Genomic DNA, 18,254 nt, shown 5'->3' with positions numbered 1-18,254 from the left:
CCGAATAAAATTCAGTGCGAAATAATGCATAAAATGATTTCAGAAACTTCTATGAACGACTTTCTGCAAACTTGTAGACTAAATGATTTAATAATGGCAAGTAGAAAGATAGTTCGTGATACACTTCAACAGCGGTTATTTCTGTTGCATAAAGAAAAGTTTTCAGATCTACGTGTACTATTGTGTTATAGACGAGCTGATACACGACAACAGAATATCGATGTTGATATACCAGGACAGACTGAGAAACAGAATATCATATTAAATGATGTTGTCGCAGTTGATGTCAGTGTTGTTGAGTTTGCGCTGAGCGCGGATAAGACTCCATGGACACTGGGATACACAAGGACAATTCATTCATCTCGGGGGTTAACCAGCTCTGATACGCGAGTTTGGATTGTCGATGATCGTGTGAAATGGTCAATCTTAGATTATCTCGCAGTGTCTCGAGTCAGAAGAATACCTCAACTGCGGAGAATTGTCATAGACGTTACAGAAACCATCAATGATGTCCTCGATAGTGACATAGTAAGAAAAAAAGTATCTGGTTATAAACAATGCAAAAAAAACAAAAAAAAAAAAACAAACAAACAAACGCGACTTTGATCTTGATGTTGAATTTGTAATAGCACTGAAACAGCAGCAGAATAATCATTGTGCGAGCTGTAATTGTATAATGTTGTGGTGATATTCAAATAGTGATCCAAGACAATTTACCGTAGATAGGAAAAATAGTAGTCTTGGTCATACACGCGAAAATGCCTTACAGTCACATTATCCAGCACTGGTTGTTTTGAAAAGTCATGTCGTTGTACGGGTATATGTTTTTTAGTAATTGCATTGATGGGTTTCATGGCAGTTGTTCGAGTAATTTCATTATTTAATGCAGCTATCACACTTGATAATCTTGCAACCCATTCGCGAGATCTCGTATCTTGAATTATTTCCTTCGTGTATTGATATCCAAACAATCTCCCAGCAAGCGTTCGATTAAATCGCTAAACAATTGCCTGATCACGATGAATTGCAGTATGTCCTCGTCTGATTTTTACGTTATGTTGCTTCATCAAAGATGATACTGCGCCCTGAAATTCTTTGCCAAAATCAACTTGTAGCAGCTGTGGCCATCGTAGACCACCACGTCGGTAAATTCGTCCAAACGCAGAAGCTATTTCAGTTGCTGTCTTTGTTGATAGTGGCTCTGCTTCTTTATATCTACTTGCAACATGAATGACATTTAACGCGTATTGATATGTTAATCGACATTTTCCAGTTTTTATAGTATCGTGTGGTAAAAATAAAATATCAGCCTGATGAACTTCATTAGGAACGCTAACATCAAAATGTGCATACTCGATTCGTTTAGGCGGTGGTAGTTAATTTTGCCATATTGCCTGTCGTGCTAACCATTTTTCAGCAACACGTGTAACATTTTTTGCTTCAGCGAGCTTGCTAATCGCTGCTCTACCCCTCCAGTATCCTCTTGGGCTATAATAAATCGACTCCATTAAAATAATAATCGGTTGATTAATTACCGGCTCCTAATACAAACTTACCCTTCATCGCAGATCTCACCAACCAATTAGCTAATGATTCTTTGAAAGATTTATTTTTTATGGAATTTAGCGCATGAATTAATTTTACATCTACATGTTGTCTGTCTTGTAGGTTTTTACTTTTATAAGCTACATCATGAACGTGACACGCCTTATCAATGGTATTTACTGGATACTCACCAGGCCTTGGCTGCTCTTGGTTACCAAGTCGGATACGACACGAAAGCATGAGCCGGTCAAGCATCATGCTGCGCTACCAAATTATGTCCGAATGATCATAATAGGTCCGTCTGGAAGTGGTAAAACGCAACTGTTGCTTAATTTGATAATGAGATGGTTGAAAAGGGATAAGTTGTACTTAGTTGTACCATCAGTTGATGATCAATGATGTTACGATGTCCTTAAAGACTTTAATGAAAACGCAAAGTTGTTGGATGAAAACGATGATGATGTTATTGAATTTATTACTGATATTAATGAAGCGCCATCTGTAGATGATATTGATGAATTTATTAATAATTTAATTGTATAGGACGATGTAATGCTGGATAAGCAGTCAAATCCTGCCAGAATATTTTCGCGCGGTAGACATAAAAACCCCAGATGTAATTTATATTACTCAGCGATATACACAAATACCTCGAGTGATCAGAGACAGTTATAATATTTTAGCTGTATTTAATGGTGTTGATACACATACTTTGAGAAATATTCATCATACTTGGTGCAGCGGAGATGTGGACATAATTAAGTTTAGAAATTTATTTAGTCAGGCTCAGTCAACCCCACATGGATTTATAACATCAAACTTACATGACCCACGATCGCGTTATCGTATAGGTCTTGATAGAATTTTTGGATAATAGCAGCAGCGAGGGTGTTGTCTCGGCATCCCCAGTCACCGCCGCGATCTTTTTTTTTTTTTTTTTTTGTTGTTGTTGCGATTTTCAGGAAGGCTTATTTTTACGATTTGAGAGTAAGTCAATTAGAGACTGTTCACCCTCTCTGCTGCTTGTGCAGGCGAGTCTTTATTTGCCAGACTACATAAGTAATGTAGTTCTTGTTATTTGATATGCTCCGAATAATTCCGTAATTATGCGAGTCATACCTCTTTTATCGCTTGCCCTTTTTATTTTGTGCAACTGTTTGGAAAAAATATTTAAACTAAACAAGGTAAATGTTGGATGCAGACGACGGATTTCGTTTACCTTCTATGAACGTGTAGTCCTTCACTAAAAAAAAAGAGTTTACCAGGATCCGGAAAAGGACATTTTGCAAACTGTTTTGTTTTAATATTTTAAATATTTTAACAATAAAAAAGCCGTTTGGAATGAAACGCAAGCAAGATGGAAACCATATGTCAGTGTTAAGTATTGTAGAATTATATTGTCATTGATATCATTGGATTTAAAAATCGGTACAATCGATACAAGTTGCCTAGAATTTTTAATTATTTAAAGACATATAGTCTTTTAAAGGCTTTGGGTGGGTGGGTAACTCTGACAGTGCTTAGAGGCGGCAAAATCATAAATCCGTCCACACACACACACACACACACACACTTTCCCAATGACTTCTTTCTTCTTCTTCTTCTTTTCCGTCTCTTGCATCCAGTCAGGATGTCCCATGGCTTTCAATTTTTCCTGTACTTTCATCCAGTTTTGATTCAATTTGTCAAAGTCCTCTTTCTTCCTTCTGTTGCTTGTTCCTTTCTCTCCTTTGCCCAGGTATCTTTAATCTTCTTCACCTCTTCTTCCAGCACTTTTCTCATCGTTTCCTCTGCTTTAATGAGCTGATCCAGTCCCCACTTTACATAGGACCACTCTATATGTTTGGACTGGATTCATCTGTGCAAATTGTTCATGAAATACATCGGATTGAAGCAGCGCGGGAGAAGCGTGTTTACATCTGCAAGTGTGTTTGTTCTGTCATTGACTATTTTAAATCATAATGTGGGCAAAATATAAAGTCTTTCAATTGCAATTATCAAAACTACGCTAATGAATTTAATGTTTATTTCATTTTGAGTGCAGTAAAGAGGAGGTATTTGCACTTGGAATATAGTCGAAAGTACAGTACAATTTCGAATGTGTAATCAAGCTTGAAAACTTATGACATGGCTGATGTAATTCGGATTTGCAGAACTAAGAAAGTACATTTTGAGGAAATGCTGGATGTAAACTGTAAGTATATTTTTTTGCCATTCTTATTGCCAGCTAAAGGAGACAGTTTATGCCTTTATAGCTTGCATGTTATTTGTAGGTACCAAGCAATTTTATTAAATCTGGTGTCTATCGCAAAATCTGAAACAATGTATCAAAAAGTTAACGTGGAATGTAGCAAAGCAGTTGATATGTTGCAGTCCTCGATACATCTGCTTTAGTTCATTTAGAAACAAGTTTAATCAACCAAAACGTATTGTGCCTACTATGCGAATGTATACACTATTGGGCACACGTGTCCTGCGCGTGGGTACAATATGAAGATGTGAAATATCGTAAAATATTGAACGATTCTGATAATGTAAAGTTAACGGAGAAAAAAAAATGAGCATATAATAATGCATTTTCCCATTTCCCCCAAGTGTCGGTCCTGTATTTCCCATCTTCAATTTCCCATGTTAAATTCCCATTGTCCCCAGAATGGATATACCCTTTTTAACATTAAAGTCCAATTGTCCCTAGGGTGGCCCCCTTCTCTACTGTCGTGATCTTCGTCGCCGTAATTGTAAGTATCTTGTAGGCGTCCTATTACATTTGACCGAGTTCTGACCTAACTCCCATAGAAAAGAGTAGATTACGCAAATTTGTTTAATAAATGATCATATGAATATCTTTGCGAAACGCACTTACCAAAGAGAGTAAAACTGAAGCAAATTAAGTACGTAAACTTACGTTGCTTCACGAAAATGAGCCTGAATCTATTTGTCGATTTGTTTATCCCCGGATTCCGCCCTTTTTCTTCCTTTCGCGTCCGGTGGATATTGTCGTAAAATATGTTTGTTCTTTATTCGGAAAGCTACACACCATGTCCAATCATTGATTATGTAAAACATTTTTTTTGGAGTGAATATAAATGTATGACACATGATTATTAGTCATTTAAATGATACTTATTTGCATCTTTTGGCTTCTATCTTAAACTGTTTTTAATTTTTTTTGTTTGAGATTTGTTTATCTGTATATTGCGTTTTTCAAACTTGTTATACATACCTGCCGCCAATGTTGTTCACCCTGTGAACAAGTGCACGTAACCGTGATTGGTTTACATCATTGCAAATCACTTCACTGTATTTTGGGTGTTTACAAAGTAAAGTCTCACAAAGACGGATATAGGAAAATCTATTTTTATGTACACATTACACGTTTTGAATTACATTTTGAATCAACAAAATTTAAAATTGCCTGTTTTGTATACAATGAGAGTTATAAAATAGGGTTAAACTGAAAGAGATTTTATCTCGTAGTACCGGTTGGGCAATTAACCATATAAATGCACGAGTCCCCTTAAAATACAAGCACCCTGAAGTTAAGTCGTAACAGTTTCATACTGCATTACTAGTACATACAAATGGACAGACTGCAGATCATCACATTGTTAATTTTCGTCACAAGATGCAACCTTGGGTATTCTAATTCAACAGGTAATTTACGATCTCTCTTTATCTCCACATTGACGTATATTAAAGCTCTGTAATGTATTCTCTGTCTCTGTCTTTGTCTGTCTGTCTGACTGTCTTTTTGTCGATATTATGTCCATTTGCTACCTCGTCATGAACCTGGAAACGAGAACAAATTACTAGCACGATATATGCGAATATGTTTAAAGGTGCGTATAAAATAAATCCGATAATATTTTTCTTGCTGCTAAGAAAATATTCTTTCAAACCTTGAATACATCAGCATTTGTTTATTTTCAAAAACAGAGACTGGAAAAGTTCATATACTTTCAAGTAAAATGAGTTAAGGGAGCAACGTCAACTCTAGCCTAGTCAAATCTTCACAACCGTTGAAGATATATAATTATAACAAAGTCAAGGGCATTTCTTGTTTTATGATTTAAGTGTATTTCATATTTGAAAAAATAAGTGTCATGCACATAAGGTTATACTGAAATTACAATACTGTTACCGATATAACCTTCTTTAAACTTTAATGTTGAGATCTTGAAATTATAAAAGAATATTTAAATAGCAAGACATATCATGCTCGAAATTCCATGTGATGCACATTTATATGCTATATCGAATTTAGAAAATAGGTAGGGCGAATAAAACTATCCCTAAGTGCAACTGGATACTAAAGGACAAGAAAGTGAAATTAACTGTCCAGCGAAAAAATTGTATCATATAAGTTAGATTGTTTAAATACTGATAATCTTGTGTCACGCATGCTAATGTTGGACAGAAGGTATATTTATTTCGCCAAACTTTAACATTTAGGTCTATCTAAGAAAAAAACGTTGGTATTTTGGTCCCTGGAAATGGTAACAAACATATGGGGAAGGGGTAACAAGCATAATAGGGTGTGGGGTGGGAGTGTCTTGTCGCCGATTTTGATAAATATCCAATTAAGCATCAACAGACCCCTGTGTGACTAATCCACGCAGTTCTTTGATCCCACAAGAAGTTACTTACATGTATGTATGTATGTATGTAATGTGTGTGTGTGTGTGTATGTGTATGTGCGTGTGTATGTATGTATGTATGTATGTATGTATGTATGCTGTTCTAGGGTTTAACGCCATTTTTCAGCACAAGATATGCTATACATGGCGGCCAGTATAACTGGTGGAGGAAGAACCCTGGAAAACCCAGGGAAGAACCACCGACCCACGAGAAGCTCCTGGCAGGCTTTCCCACGTACCCACGCTAGCCTAGCCTTGGACTCGAACCCACGCAGACAGAGGTGAGATGGCAGTGATCCGGAACGCTTTAGACCATTCGGCCAGTCGGGGTCCCATGTATGCATGTATGACTGACTGACTGATGTATGTGTGCATGTATGATTGTATGTATGGTTGTATGCATGGTTGTACGTTTGTATGTATCCAATTAAGCAACATCAGACCCCATTGGGACTAATCCATACAGTTCTTTGATCCCACAAGAAGTTACTTACATGTATGTATGTATGTATGTATGTATGTATGTATGTATGTTGTTGTTGTAGGGTTTAACGCCATTTTTCAGCACATGATAGGCTATACATGGCGGCCAGTATTAATGGTGGAGGAAGAACCCGGGAAAACCAACGGAAAGAACCAACGACCCACGAGAAGCTACTGGCAAGCTTTCTCACATACCCACATTGGCTGAATCCGAGACTCGAACCCACGCAGACAGAGGTGAGATGGCAGTGATCCGTAACGGAGAACGCTTTAGACCACTCGGCCACTCCGGGCCCCCAATGTATGTATGTATGTATGTATGTATGTATGTATGTATGTACGTAGGTATGTGTGTGTGTGCGTACGTGCGTGCGTATGTATGTATGTATGTGTGTGTATATGTATGTATGTATGTATGTATGTCTGTATGTGTGTGTATGTATATATGTATGATTGTATATATGGTTGTATATATGATTGTATGTATGTATGTATGTATGTGTGTGTGTGCGTGCGTTCGTGCGTGCGTGCGTATGTATGGATGGATAGATGGATGGATGGATGTATTGATGGATGGATGTGTGTATGTGTGCATGGATGGATGGATGGATGGATGGAAGGATGAATGGTCCATATACAACTAATTCTATTGATAAGTAACAGCTTTTCCAGGGTATGCAGAGCTCAATACAATGCCAAGACTTAATACATACAGCATCTTCTTCTGTTGTTATATTCTTGACGTGCCCCTTCATTTGTTGTTTTGGGATTTAACGCCATTTCCCAGAGCAAGACAGGACCATCTGGGATCAAACAGGAAATTATCATGGGAGGGACACTTGGGGGTCAAACTCAAATTTTACATGTTATGGTCATTATAAGGTCAAACGAGAAATCCCATGTCAAAGGAGCCAATAGGCTTAACACGCGGTGATCACTTGGTAGTCAAACGTGAATTTAACCTGCGCAGGACACTTCCGGGCTCAAAAGTGAATTTAACATGGCCATGACACTTAGGGACATATCGGGAATTTAACATGGGGAAAGAAAATTGGGGGACAAGGGGAATTTAACATAGGAAGGCCACTTTGGGACAATGGGGAGTCCTATACTAAATGTGTCCATAGATTTCTCATGGGAGCCACCCTTGGCGGAGGGGGGGGGGGGGGAGGCGGTAATAATTTTGCAAGTGGCTGATCTAAATTTGAGTTATATGGTAACATCGTTAAAAGCGATTGATCTCGTGTGGCACACACGTTATCTAGTATGCCGTATGTACTAGGCACCAGCTGCGTAATAACTATATTCTTGTATCCGATGTTTAAATAAAATTCATTATCTAGACCGCATCATTATGTTAGAGGTATACGGAAATTTGGATCATTATAATGATGCATTAAACTGCCATAATCCAGGAAAAACCAACACTGAAATGGACGTGCTGTCCCAGAATTTAACGGAGACTAAATATATCCTGGAACATTATATTACGTTGGTTTAGACTTAAAGTATTTCTAAAATTAAGAAAATGCCACCGACTCAAGCCGACCGAGAAAATCTAGAATATTACTATTCAAATCACCGAGACTATAAGAAGCACTAAAATTCCAAGATTGTGCTGGACTTTAATGGAGAGTGAAAATTGTCTAGAATTTTTTTTTATTTCTTTTAAAATTGACCAAAACTTAAAGCAGAACTAATATTCCGAAACTGTAAAAGACTTTAAAAAGGTCCTTAATTAAAATAAAATTGTTTGACACAAAAAAGTATTAAATAACCAAAATGTCCCAGAATTTAGTGGACACTTGGGAAATCCGGAAGATTATATTCAAATCGCCGTCACTTAAAAATTGCATTAAAATGTGTAAACTACATTTCTAATCCTGCACACCACATACAGAATCCAGCACCAGTTTTATATGACTATCAAAACATACCACAAGCATACTACCCAAACATACATGTACAATTCAACATACATGTACACCATATACACTATCCACAACGCCATGTCTTTTCGTAGAGGTCAAAAGAAGGATATGAAGTCTCACAAACATACTCTCCATCACACCCATTAGAACCCAAAGTGAACGTGACGTTCACACCCTTGTTAGAAACAGGGGTTGTAAAACCCAATATAGAGGAAAACCAAGTTCAGGACAGTACCGTCGTTCACATCAATACAAATGAAAGGTCATTCTTGCAGGAAAAATAAATAACTGAAAGACTGTGTATTGAGTCGAGATTAAAATAACTATGGGAAGCTACTTGCAGCTTTCACACATATCAACATTGGCTGAACCCGAGACTCGGACCCACGCAGACTATTGTTGCTGCTTTTGTAGGGTTTAACGCCATTTTTAAGCACACATACATGGTGGCCAGTATTAATGGTGGAGGAAGAACCAGGGAAAACCCCGGAAAGAACCACCGACCCACGAGAAGCTACTGGCAAGCTTTTTCTTTCCGGGGGTTTCCCGGGTTCTTCCTCCACCATTTATACTGGCCGCCATGTATAGCCTATCTTGTGCTGAAAAATGGCGTTAAACCTTACAACAACAACAACAACAACAACTAGCAAGCTTTCTCACATACCAACATTAGCCGAATCCGAGACTCGAACCCACGCAGACAGAGGTGAGATGGCATTGATCCGTAACGGAGAGCGCTTTAGACCACTCGGCCACTCGGGGCCCCGAACCCACGCAGACAGAGATGAAATGGCGGTGATTGGTAAATACCATAGTTAATACAACTCGGCCATTCGTGCCTGCATCCATCGTATCAGAAGAAGTATTATTTCCAAACGAGCAGACAAGATAATATTTGTGATTTGCTTAAATTTTCTTATTGCATACTGTGAAGGGAATTATTTGATAGACGAATATCCGATCAGCCAATTTACGTCGAATATCCGACCAGCCAATTTACGTCGTAAACCTTACTCAAAGATGACGGTTTACTGCTGAAATGGTATTTATTTCAAAAGTGATTTCCACTCTGCATCCTTTCTTTCTTTTCAGAATTACCATCAGGAACAACACCTATCACGACTACACCTACCAGCACACCTACGACAACTACACCTACGACAACCACATGTGGCGATACCACATGTACATCCACACCCATAACGACCACATCTATGACGACCACATGTGTGACTTTATGTACAACGACCACGCCTACGACGACAACACAGACAACGACAGAAACAACAACAATGACACCTACGACAATCACACATACGACCGCGCCAACAAACACGCCTACGACGACCACACCTACAAACACAACTATGACGACTACGCCTATGAAGACCACATGTGGTGAAACAATATGTACGACGACCACTCCAATAACGACCACATCTACGATGACCACACCGATAAGGACAACACCTAATACGCCAACACCTATGACAACCACAACAACGATGACTACATGTGAAAATATATGTACGACAACCACCACACCTACGACAACGACTACAACAACTCCTATGACGACCACACCTGCAACGACAACACCTACGACCACGCCTACAACGACAATCACAACTAGTACCACACCTGCAACGACCACACCTACGACCACGCCTACAACGACGATCACAACTACTACCACACCTTCAACGACCACACCTACGACCACGCCTACAACGACGATCACAACTAGTACCACACCTTCAACTACAACAACACCTTCTACGACCACTCCAGTGGGTAAGCACCTCAATCCGTGTGTCAGTTCATACAAAGGTCTAGTTTGACATGATGCTGTTGGGGTTTATACTAAAAATTAGATTTAATACTGACTTGTCGCGTATTTTCCTGCCCCGTAAATATGTGTTCACCTACGACAGCCAAACATACGATGACCACATCATAGCTTTATTCCTTATATTCCCGTCATCATATACCTTGTTATTCACCACTTAAACCCCATTTTAGGATTTTTAAAAATATATAATAGTTACTGAATGTACATAAACCCCCAATTATCTGGCAGATCTTAAATATCAGTTTTTCGCCAGATTATCAAGGATGGGTTGCACTGTAACACTTTTTTTTTTTCGGTTAACAATTTGCGTTTTGACTGAAGGATAGGCTCAATAATTGCTTTTCTAACCAGGACGTCGAAGTGAAAGACTGTTTTTATCTGTCTTACTTTGCATGTATCTCAGATGCCCATCTTTATTATCGGTTGGGGTTTTCTAGTTTTCGCTCTGCAGGCCTTCCGATTTCAATACTATTTATATATGATGCGAACTCTGCGTACCCGACTATTGACACTGCTCTTGGGCAATGGTTATATTACGCTCAAATATAACCCCTCAATCAAACTGTCTTTCGATTTTACGATTTTTGCTGGAAATTGTTCATCAAGATTGTTTTATTTGAGTATATGGATTTTATTTCTCTGTTGGCATTCTGTCCTATGGTCCCTTGTTATTCATGCTAAGAGAAGTAGGTTCACAGCAACCAGCACAGATGAAAGTGAACCTAATCGGATATAGCTCCTTTTCCTAAGAAAAATGTATTTTTTTCTGAGTCTAAACTTAGAGTCTCAGATAAGATGTTGCTTGTGCTATTATATTTTATATATATCCAATTCAACCCTCGACATTCCAATATTCACTACTTGGATATAGTTATAGGTCTTCTTGATGGTTTTTGATGTCTTCCAGGGCAGATCGACATCTCACAGAATAGCTACTAGTCTTTTGTTTGTTTTGACTTATGTCGTTAGCCCTCCTGCTGTGTTGTGAGTAATATTTTGTTTCGTACATAATCATCATTAACAAAAATATATAAAACGCCATTCAGTGAGTTTTTCATGTCATGGTTAGTGACGTATCTAGCCTATAATAAAGTAATGGTTTGTAACAAATTGTGCAAGGACAAATTGGATGCTGCATCGTAATGAATGTCTCCTTTCCTATCTGCTCTCAAATCAATTGTTGTATATTTATCATACTTAATTATCTTTTTGACACAAGAAGGGGTAGCTGTATGAACTATTTTGTATTATTAGACTGTCATATCCCTCCGCCAACGGACTGTTGTATTAGAAAGCAGATGAGGATTTCCCTTGAAGACGATGTTCCGGTAGTGTTTGGCAAGGTTCCATTTGTGAACGTTATGGAACAAACCAACGGGAAGGGCAGATGGTGCTGCGATGCAAAGATACTATTAAATGCCACTTTCCAAAAGAACAGCGCCTTTGACACTTGCCAGGGCTGTACGAAAGTGCCTAAGTGTGGCAGGAAAATGCTTAGAATCGACCTCGAGATGGCCCCGAGTAAGACAGGATTTTCCTTTCATGTTGGTGACAGCAGAACCAACAACGGATACAGTGAGTATTCATTCATTGATAGATGTAGTCCAGGAGCTTTCAAATCTTACAATAGCTGCTTCAAGGAAGTACAATAGATATTTGATCTGAGCCTTTATATGGATTGCGCAAATAATATTGTTATGTACCAGTCAGGACACGTATCTGATATAGATACATTTTAAAAGTATAAATATGGAAATACATAATATTAAGTGCAGTATAATTTTGCTGAATTATTTAGAAAGTTAATGCTTGACCAGTGAAAAGGTAAAATAATTTGTTCGTATATGTAAAACAAAGTATACCACGAAAATAAAAATGAAACAATTTAAGAACCTACATGTATATTTTGTTTATAAATCTTATTTTTTTAATATATAATTGCAAAGTTTTTATAATATACTATGATTCAGTCAAATGTTGATAACATTATTTAGGATTTATCACAGATGAACAGAATTTACAATCATGTTCAATATAGTTTACGTTTGTTTCAAGAATCTTTTTTGCAAGATATTCTTTTGCAATCGTCCCGTTCAGTGTTTGTACCAATTTTTGTTCATAGCCCCTGCGTTACTTCGTTTGCGCGTTATTTCGAATCATTGTTTGACATTTATTATGCTTCTACGGAAATGCACAGTTTTCTACTGTTTGCTTCTATATGCACACCGATGCGTCGTTGATCTCGAAATCGTTTATGAACTTGCGTGGTTTCATTTCAGTAAAGTTTGACTAAAATGTTACAATTATTGTTTCTAATATTATGTAACATCGGATACTAAATTTCATATCAATTTTACTATTCAATACCTAAACATGCAGGGCCGTATATATATATATATATATATATATATATATATATATATATATATATATATATATATATATAACCGTGGCAGGCGTTGAAAGGCACCCGATTACTTTCATTTATGTTCATTGTTTACTGTGTAAGTAGGAAATTTACTTACCACGTTTTAAACGTTTTTATGATTGATTAATATTGAGCTTATACAAATATGATAACTTGTTACTGGGCACTCCGTCAACCGTCTCTGCTTCGCTATTGGGCACTCCGTCAACCGTCTCTGCTTCGCTATTGGGCACTCCGTCAACCATCTCTGCTTCGCTATTAGGCACTCCATCAACCATCTCCGCTTCGCTATTGGCCACTCTGCCAATCGTATCTGCTTTACTACTGGGCAATGCCAATCAACCCTACTTAAATTTTCATTGTTCCGTCCGCCAATATCTAACTATTTTATTTCGCAAACTTCAATTTGTAACTAAGTAGCACTCTGTAGCTCCAGCGTCCATAAAAGCAACATTAACTGACACGTCGCTTACATGGTAAATATGTGCGTAACACTATGCTAGAAAATTTCCAGGTTATAAATTTGCCGCGAATGGAATTTGTCATATACAACAATTTAGCATTCGACATTTAATTCACTAGAAGTTTTAAAAGAAATATTCGAATTCGAGGATAAAAGGAAAAGTTTTCAAGTGTTGTTATACATTGTGAGATATAGAAGGAGAATATAAAGAGTGTTGCCGTCTGTGTTCAGCTTTGTGAGCACTTTCTGCAAATATTAATACTATACTGCTTGCATAAGACATTTATCGAATTTTTCATCTGCTTTATTTTTTTGTATGCAATCACCTCTTTCATCTCTTCCATATCTTTCCAGTCCACGTCCGTTATATATAGCTGCGAATGAAATCTTGACTCTCCTCTTAAATTGTCTAAGTTATTGTTTACTGCATCTAATTTCTTTCTCTGTACCTTCAATTCATTAGCTAATAACTTGTATGCTTCTTTCTGTTCCATCCTTTTCATCTTGCGTTGTCAAGCTCTCTTGGAGCACACCTTTTTACGCTAGTTCCTGTAATTATTTACATGTAATAGCAGGAAAACTAGGTCTAACGTGCTGTAAAGGTTTTGAAGTGATACAGTTCTCTAACCCTTTTAGATATTTGAGTTCTATGCGCTTGCGCAAGGTCAAATTATCTCTAGCGCTTCTTCGACCACGTGTAAGTTTGAAAGCATCGCTATTTAACTAGGCTGACTTATACAATAGGCATCCCAGTTGTCTCTAGTGGGCATTTCGATTGCCTTCTTGGGCATTATACACATCTAGGTTGCATTAGATTGCGCACAGGTCGCCTTAATTACGCAGAATATGCATCTAGTTACTGTAATTAAGGATAATAGGCCATAAATAGGGAAAATCTGCGACCAGATCGTCATTAAGAAGCATCGATTCTGCCTTGAATAGGCACCACGGACAATCTAGGTGCTTGTTTGTGTCAACCTAGATTGCAGTTGATAGCAAACAAAATGCCCATTCTACCTAATTAAGGCAACATATATGTTTCAGCTTTAAGTGGTGCTTACGTGAATAAAATAAGTAACAATTGATATAACGTTTCTTTTGATGATATAGGTACGTGTAACAGATCATGACAGCATTGCATTGTTTAATTAATCAGCTATGTTAGACGAAATTTCCAAGAGGAATAGCACGAAAGTTCTCCTGTAAAAAACCCCATAACAATCGACTATTTTAATGATTTTGTTGTTCAACTTTTATTTCTTCTGCAGAAGGAGATGCCAGCACACAAGAGAACGATGCGGAATTCCATTCTTTAGGATATCAACACCTGCTTTATGGCAGTGACAAATGCACAAATATGTCCTTTATCATGACCGGCCTTTTGAGTAACAGCGTTACGTCGGTCACAATCTTCATCGGCAACGAGTTTATCCGGGTCTCTAATAACCTGGGTTACGTTTACGAGCTCTGCTCAGAATGTTTGTTTTCACTGAATGGACAACCTGATTCACAAGGAACCGTTAACGAAGACATCTTCATTAGTCTCAATCGAATCATCGATAGCTCCTCGTATCGCGAAGGAACCGGTGTTTGCAGTGCCGTCATTAGCTGGGCGTGTCCGTGGGACTGTTAGGGTCTAAGGATTTTCGCAACTTGGGGAAAAGTGGCTATTTTGCTTTGTTTTCACTTAAGTTATTACAACTTGTTAAATAAGTGAATTGTATCACGTATTTGAAGGTGGATTTCATGTTAGGTCAAATGTTTAGCTGGGGATTACATTGAAGAGCAAGTATAAACTCTTAACCAAATGCAATCATTTCCTAATTTACGAAGCGGATCTGCATTTATTTGTGAAAAGTCAGTAGATTTTCTATCATTTACAGCTGCAATGTATTCTTTATTAAATCTCTTAAATTTGTTAGAACTTTTTCGCTTTTAAATACATCATATATTATTTTTGTTAACTATGAACGCAGGTAAAAGTCCTTAAAAAAATCGGTTTGATATTTCTAGTTGGCTAACCTAACTATGAATTTAGGTACTCCTCAACAAAAATCGGTTTGACATTTCTAGTTGGCTTTTATCTACGCATTTTCAATAAATCTCATGCAACTGTTATTATAACAACGCTTGATTATATGACTTGTATATTTGATAAAATATATCACCAAGGTAATTTCAACAAAAGAACTGTTTGTATCAATCCCTTGTAAATCCATTTCTAAATGTAATCGTTGCACATGTAGACACAAACATTATTTATATATCTTGAATTTAATATATAAAAATCAATCTGTTGCATGATCACTTAGACTGCTTATATTTTCTGTAATTTTCCGATTTGTTGTGTAAGCAATAATAAAATAGAATGCCATTCATTAAATCTTTCAAGCACACTACCTTTCATTATTTATTCTTCCACCCTTGGTAAAGGTAAATGACAGAACCAATAATCCGAAAATGGTCTTTATTACTACATAATGTCGCAGTCATTATGCTAACATGACTTTGTCATTCGTTTGGGTTGAGGAAAATGTTAGAGAAAACAAAATATTAACGTGCTCTAAGAGCTTTGAATGCAAATGACCAATCTGGAGAATCAAAACAATGGATGTGTCCAATCTGAAGAATCCATAGAATCAAATGACCGATCCAGAGAATCCTTAGAACACAAAGGACCAATTTAGAGAATCAAACCATTTGCAGTGACCAATCTGGAGAATCCTTAGAATCCAATTGACCAATCCGGAGAATCCTTAGAATCCAAATGACCAATCCGGAGAATCCTTAGAATCCAAATGACCAACCCAGAGAATCCTTAGAATTCAAACGACCAATCCGGAGAATCCTTAGAATCCAAATGACCAATCTGGAGAATCCTTAGAATCCAAATGACCAACCCAGAGAATCCTTAGAATGCAAATGACCAATCTGGAGAATCCTTAGAATGCAAAGGACCAATCTGGAGAATCTTTAGAATCCAAATGACCAATCCGGAGAATCCTTAGAATCCAAATGACCAACCCAGAGAATCCTTAGAATGCAAAGGACCAATCTGGAGAATCCTTAGAATGCAAAGGACCAATCTGGAGAATCTTTAGAATCCAAATGACCAATCCAGAGAATCCTTAGAATCCAAATGACCAATTTGGAGAATCCTTAGAATCCAAGTGACCAACCCAGAGAATCCTTAGAATGCAAATGACCAATCTGGAGAATCCTTAGAATGCAAAGGACCAGACTGGAGAATCTTTAGAATCCAAATGACCAATCCGGAGAATCTTTAGAATCCAAATGACTAATCCAGAGAATCCTTGGAATGCAATTGACCAGTCCGGAGAATCCTTAGAATGCAAATGACCAATCTGGAGAATCCTTAGAATGCAAATGACCAATCCGGAGAATCCTTAGAATGCAAATGACCAATCCAGAGAATCCTTGGAATCCAAATGACCAATCCGGAGAATCCTTGGAATGCAAATGACCGGTTTGGAGAATCTTTAGAATCCAAATGACCAATCTGGAGTATCTTTAGAATCAAAATGACCGATCTTTAAGAATTCTTAAAATTGAAGTGACCAATCTGGAAAAACCTTAAAATCCAAATAACCGATCTTCGATAACTATTAAAATAGAAGTGACCAATCTAGAGAATATTCAGAATCCAAATGACCGATCTTTGAGAATTATTAAAATGTAAGTTACCAATCTAGAGAATCCTTAGTATCTAAAAGACCGATCTTTGAGAATAATTAAAACTGAAGTGACCAATCTGGAAAAACCTTAAAGTCCAAATGACCGATCTACGAGAATTATTAAAATTGAAGCGACCAATTTGGAGATTCCCCGGATTCCAGAATGCAAGGGGCCGATCTAGAGAAGCCTGTCGTGGTGGTCCAGATTGATTGATAGGGACTGATAATCCAAATGGAAGTTCTGAAAAGGAAATATTGGATTCTCAACCATGTTCCACGCACTCCACATGATACCATTAGTGAAGAGGTAGGAAGAAAGTGTTGTCTAAAGTCCACTAAATGTAAGAAAGTAAATACGCATATTAATCGAATTGTACTTACATGAAATCTGTACAGATAAATGTTGAGTTTGCGTTACGAAATATTTTACTTAACGTTGATTACGGATAGATGTAAGTTAATGCGTTCTGTTACAGAGAAAAACTATCTTTGCTCTCTTTTATCATCATAAGACCGTCTACTGTCGCAGAGGGAAAAAGCTGATAAACGTATCTTTAGAATTATCTATTGAAGCATGAATGCACAGTAAGATAAATACTTATCTGTTCGTTTCATTGCTTTACATTAGGAGTGCATAACATTCATTAATTTAATACATTTTAATATAATTGTATTTAACGTTTCTGCAGTTCTTCTGTAATTGAAGAGGCTTTTCCTCCCCAACACCTGTAACCTAATGTCTATCTAACTCGATCACTTTCCGCATGGGCGATTACTACAATTCACGATATGGTTTGGCGGGTGAATTCGATCCAATAAAAAAAAAAAAAAAAAAAAATAAGGAGGGATTTATTATTGTAGGCGGCATTAGTTACGTCAGTGTGATGTGATTTGGATTTTTAACGTAGCTTTAACAATTTTTCAGTCATATCGCTACGATGTCTGCAATGTGGCAGTTTATAGTGATGTCTAGCACTGGGGCATCATGCCGCAGACATGTAGCATGATGTCCCACCCAGTCACATTATCCTGACACCGGGCCGACCAGTCCTAACACTAACCTCTTAATGCTGAGCGCCAAGCGAGGCAGCTGTTAGTACCATTTTTGTAAGTCTTTGGTATGACTCGGCCGGAGATCGAACCCACGACCTCCCGCATCCGAGGCGGACGCTCTAACCACTAGGCCACCGTAGCGGTTAGTTACGTCAGTACCACCAGAA

General features: G+C 37.6%; 1 protein-coding gene across 2 annotated transcripts; it reads left to right on the top strand.

Moving 5' to 3' along the window:
* The first annotated feature begins 5,031 nt into the window (after window positions 1-5,031).
* LOC149792847 (uncharacterized) lies at window positions 5,032-15,735 on the top strand. 2 transcript variants are annotated; one of them, XM_089966619.1, is made up of 4 exons: window positions 5,032-5,199; window positions 9,689-10,390; window positions 11,703-12,023; window positions 14,608-15,735. In XM_089966619.1, exons 1-4 carry the CDS (start codon window positions 5,127-5,129, stop codon window positions 14,970-14,972), a joined length of 1,461 nt encoding a protein of 486 aa, XP_089822745.1. In that variant the 5' UTR covers window positions 5,032-5,126; the 3' UTR covers window positions 14,973-15,735. The 2 variants fall into 2 exon arrangements, with proteins under 2 accessions (XP_089822745.1, XP_089822746.1); XM_089966620.1 differs by lacking the exon at window positions 9,689-10,390.
* Window positions 15,736-18,254: the final 2,519 nt, after the last annotated feature.

Source organism: Sinohyriopsis cumingii, chromosome 8 (genome assembly GCF_028554795.1).
Source record: "Sinohyriopsis cumingii isolate HCF-2022 chromosome 8, ASM2855479v2, whole genome shotgun sequence".
Lineage (NCBI taxonomy): Eukaryota > Metazoa > Mollusca > Bivalvia > Unionida > Unionidae > Sinohyriopsis > Sinohyriopsis cumingii.
This window is presented reverse-complemented; position numbering and strand designations above follow the sequence as displayed.

Coding starts and splice junctions, on each gene's coding strand:
- LOC149792847 (XM_089966619.1), top strand. CDS start 5,127: ATGGACAGACTGCAGATCATCACATTGTTAATTTTCGTCACAAGATGC. Junction 5,200..9,688: donor TGGGTATTCTAATTCAACAG/GTAATTTACGAT, acceptor CTTTCTTTTCAG/AATTACCATCAGGAACAACA. Junction 10,391..11,702: donor TTCTACGACCACTCCAGTGG/GTAAGCACCTCA, acceptor TTGTATTATTAG/ACTGTCATATCCCTCCGCCA.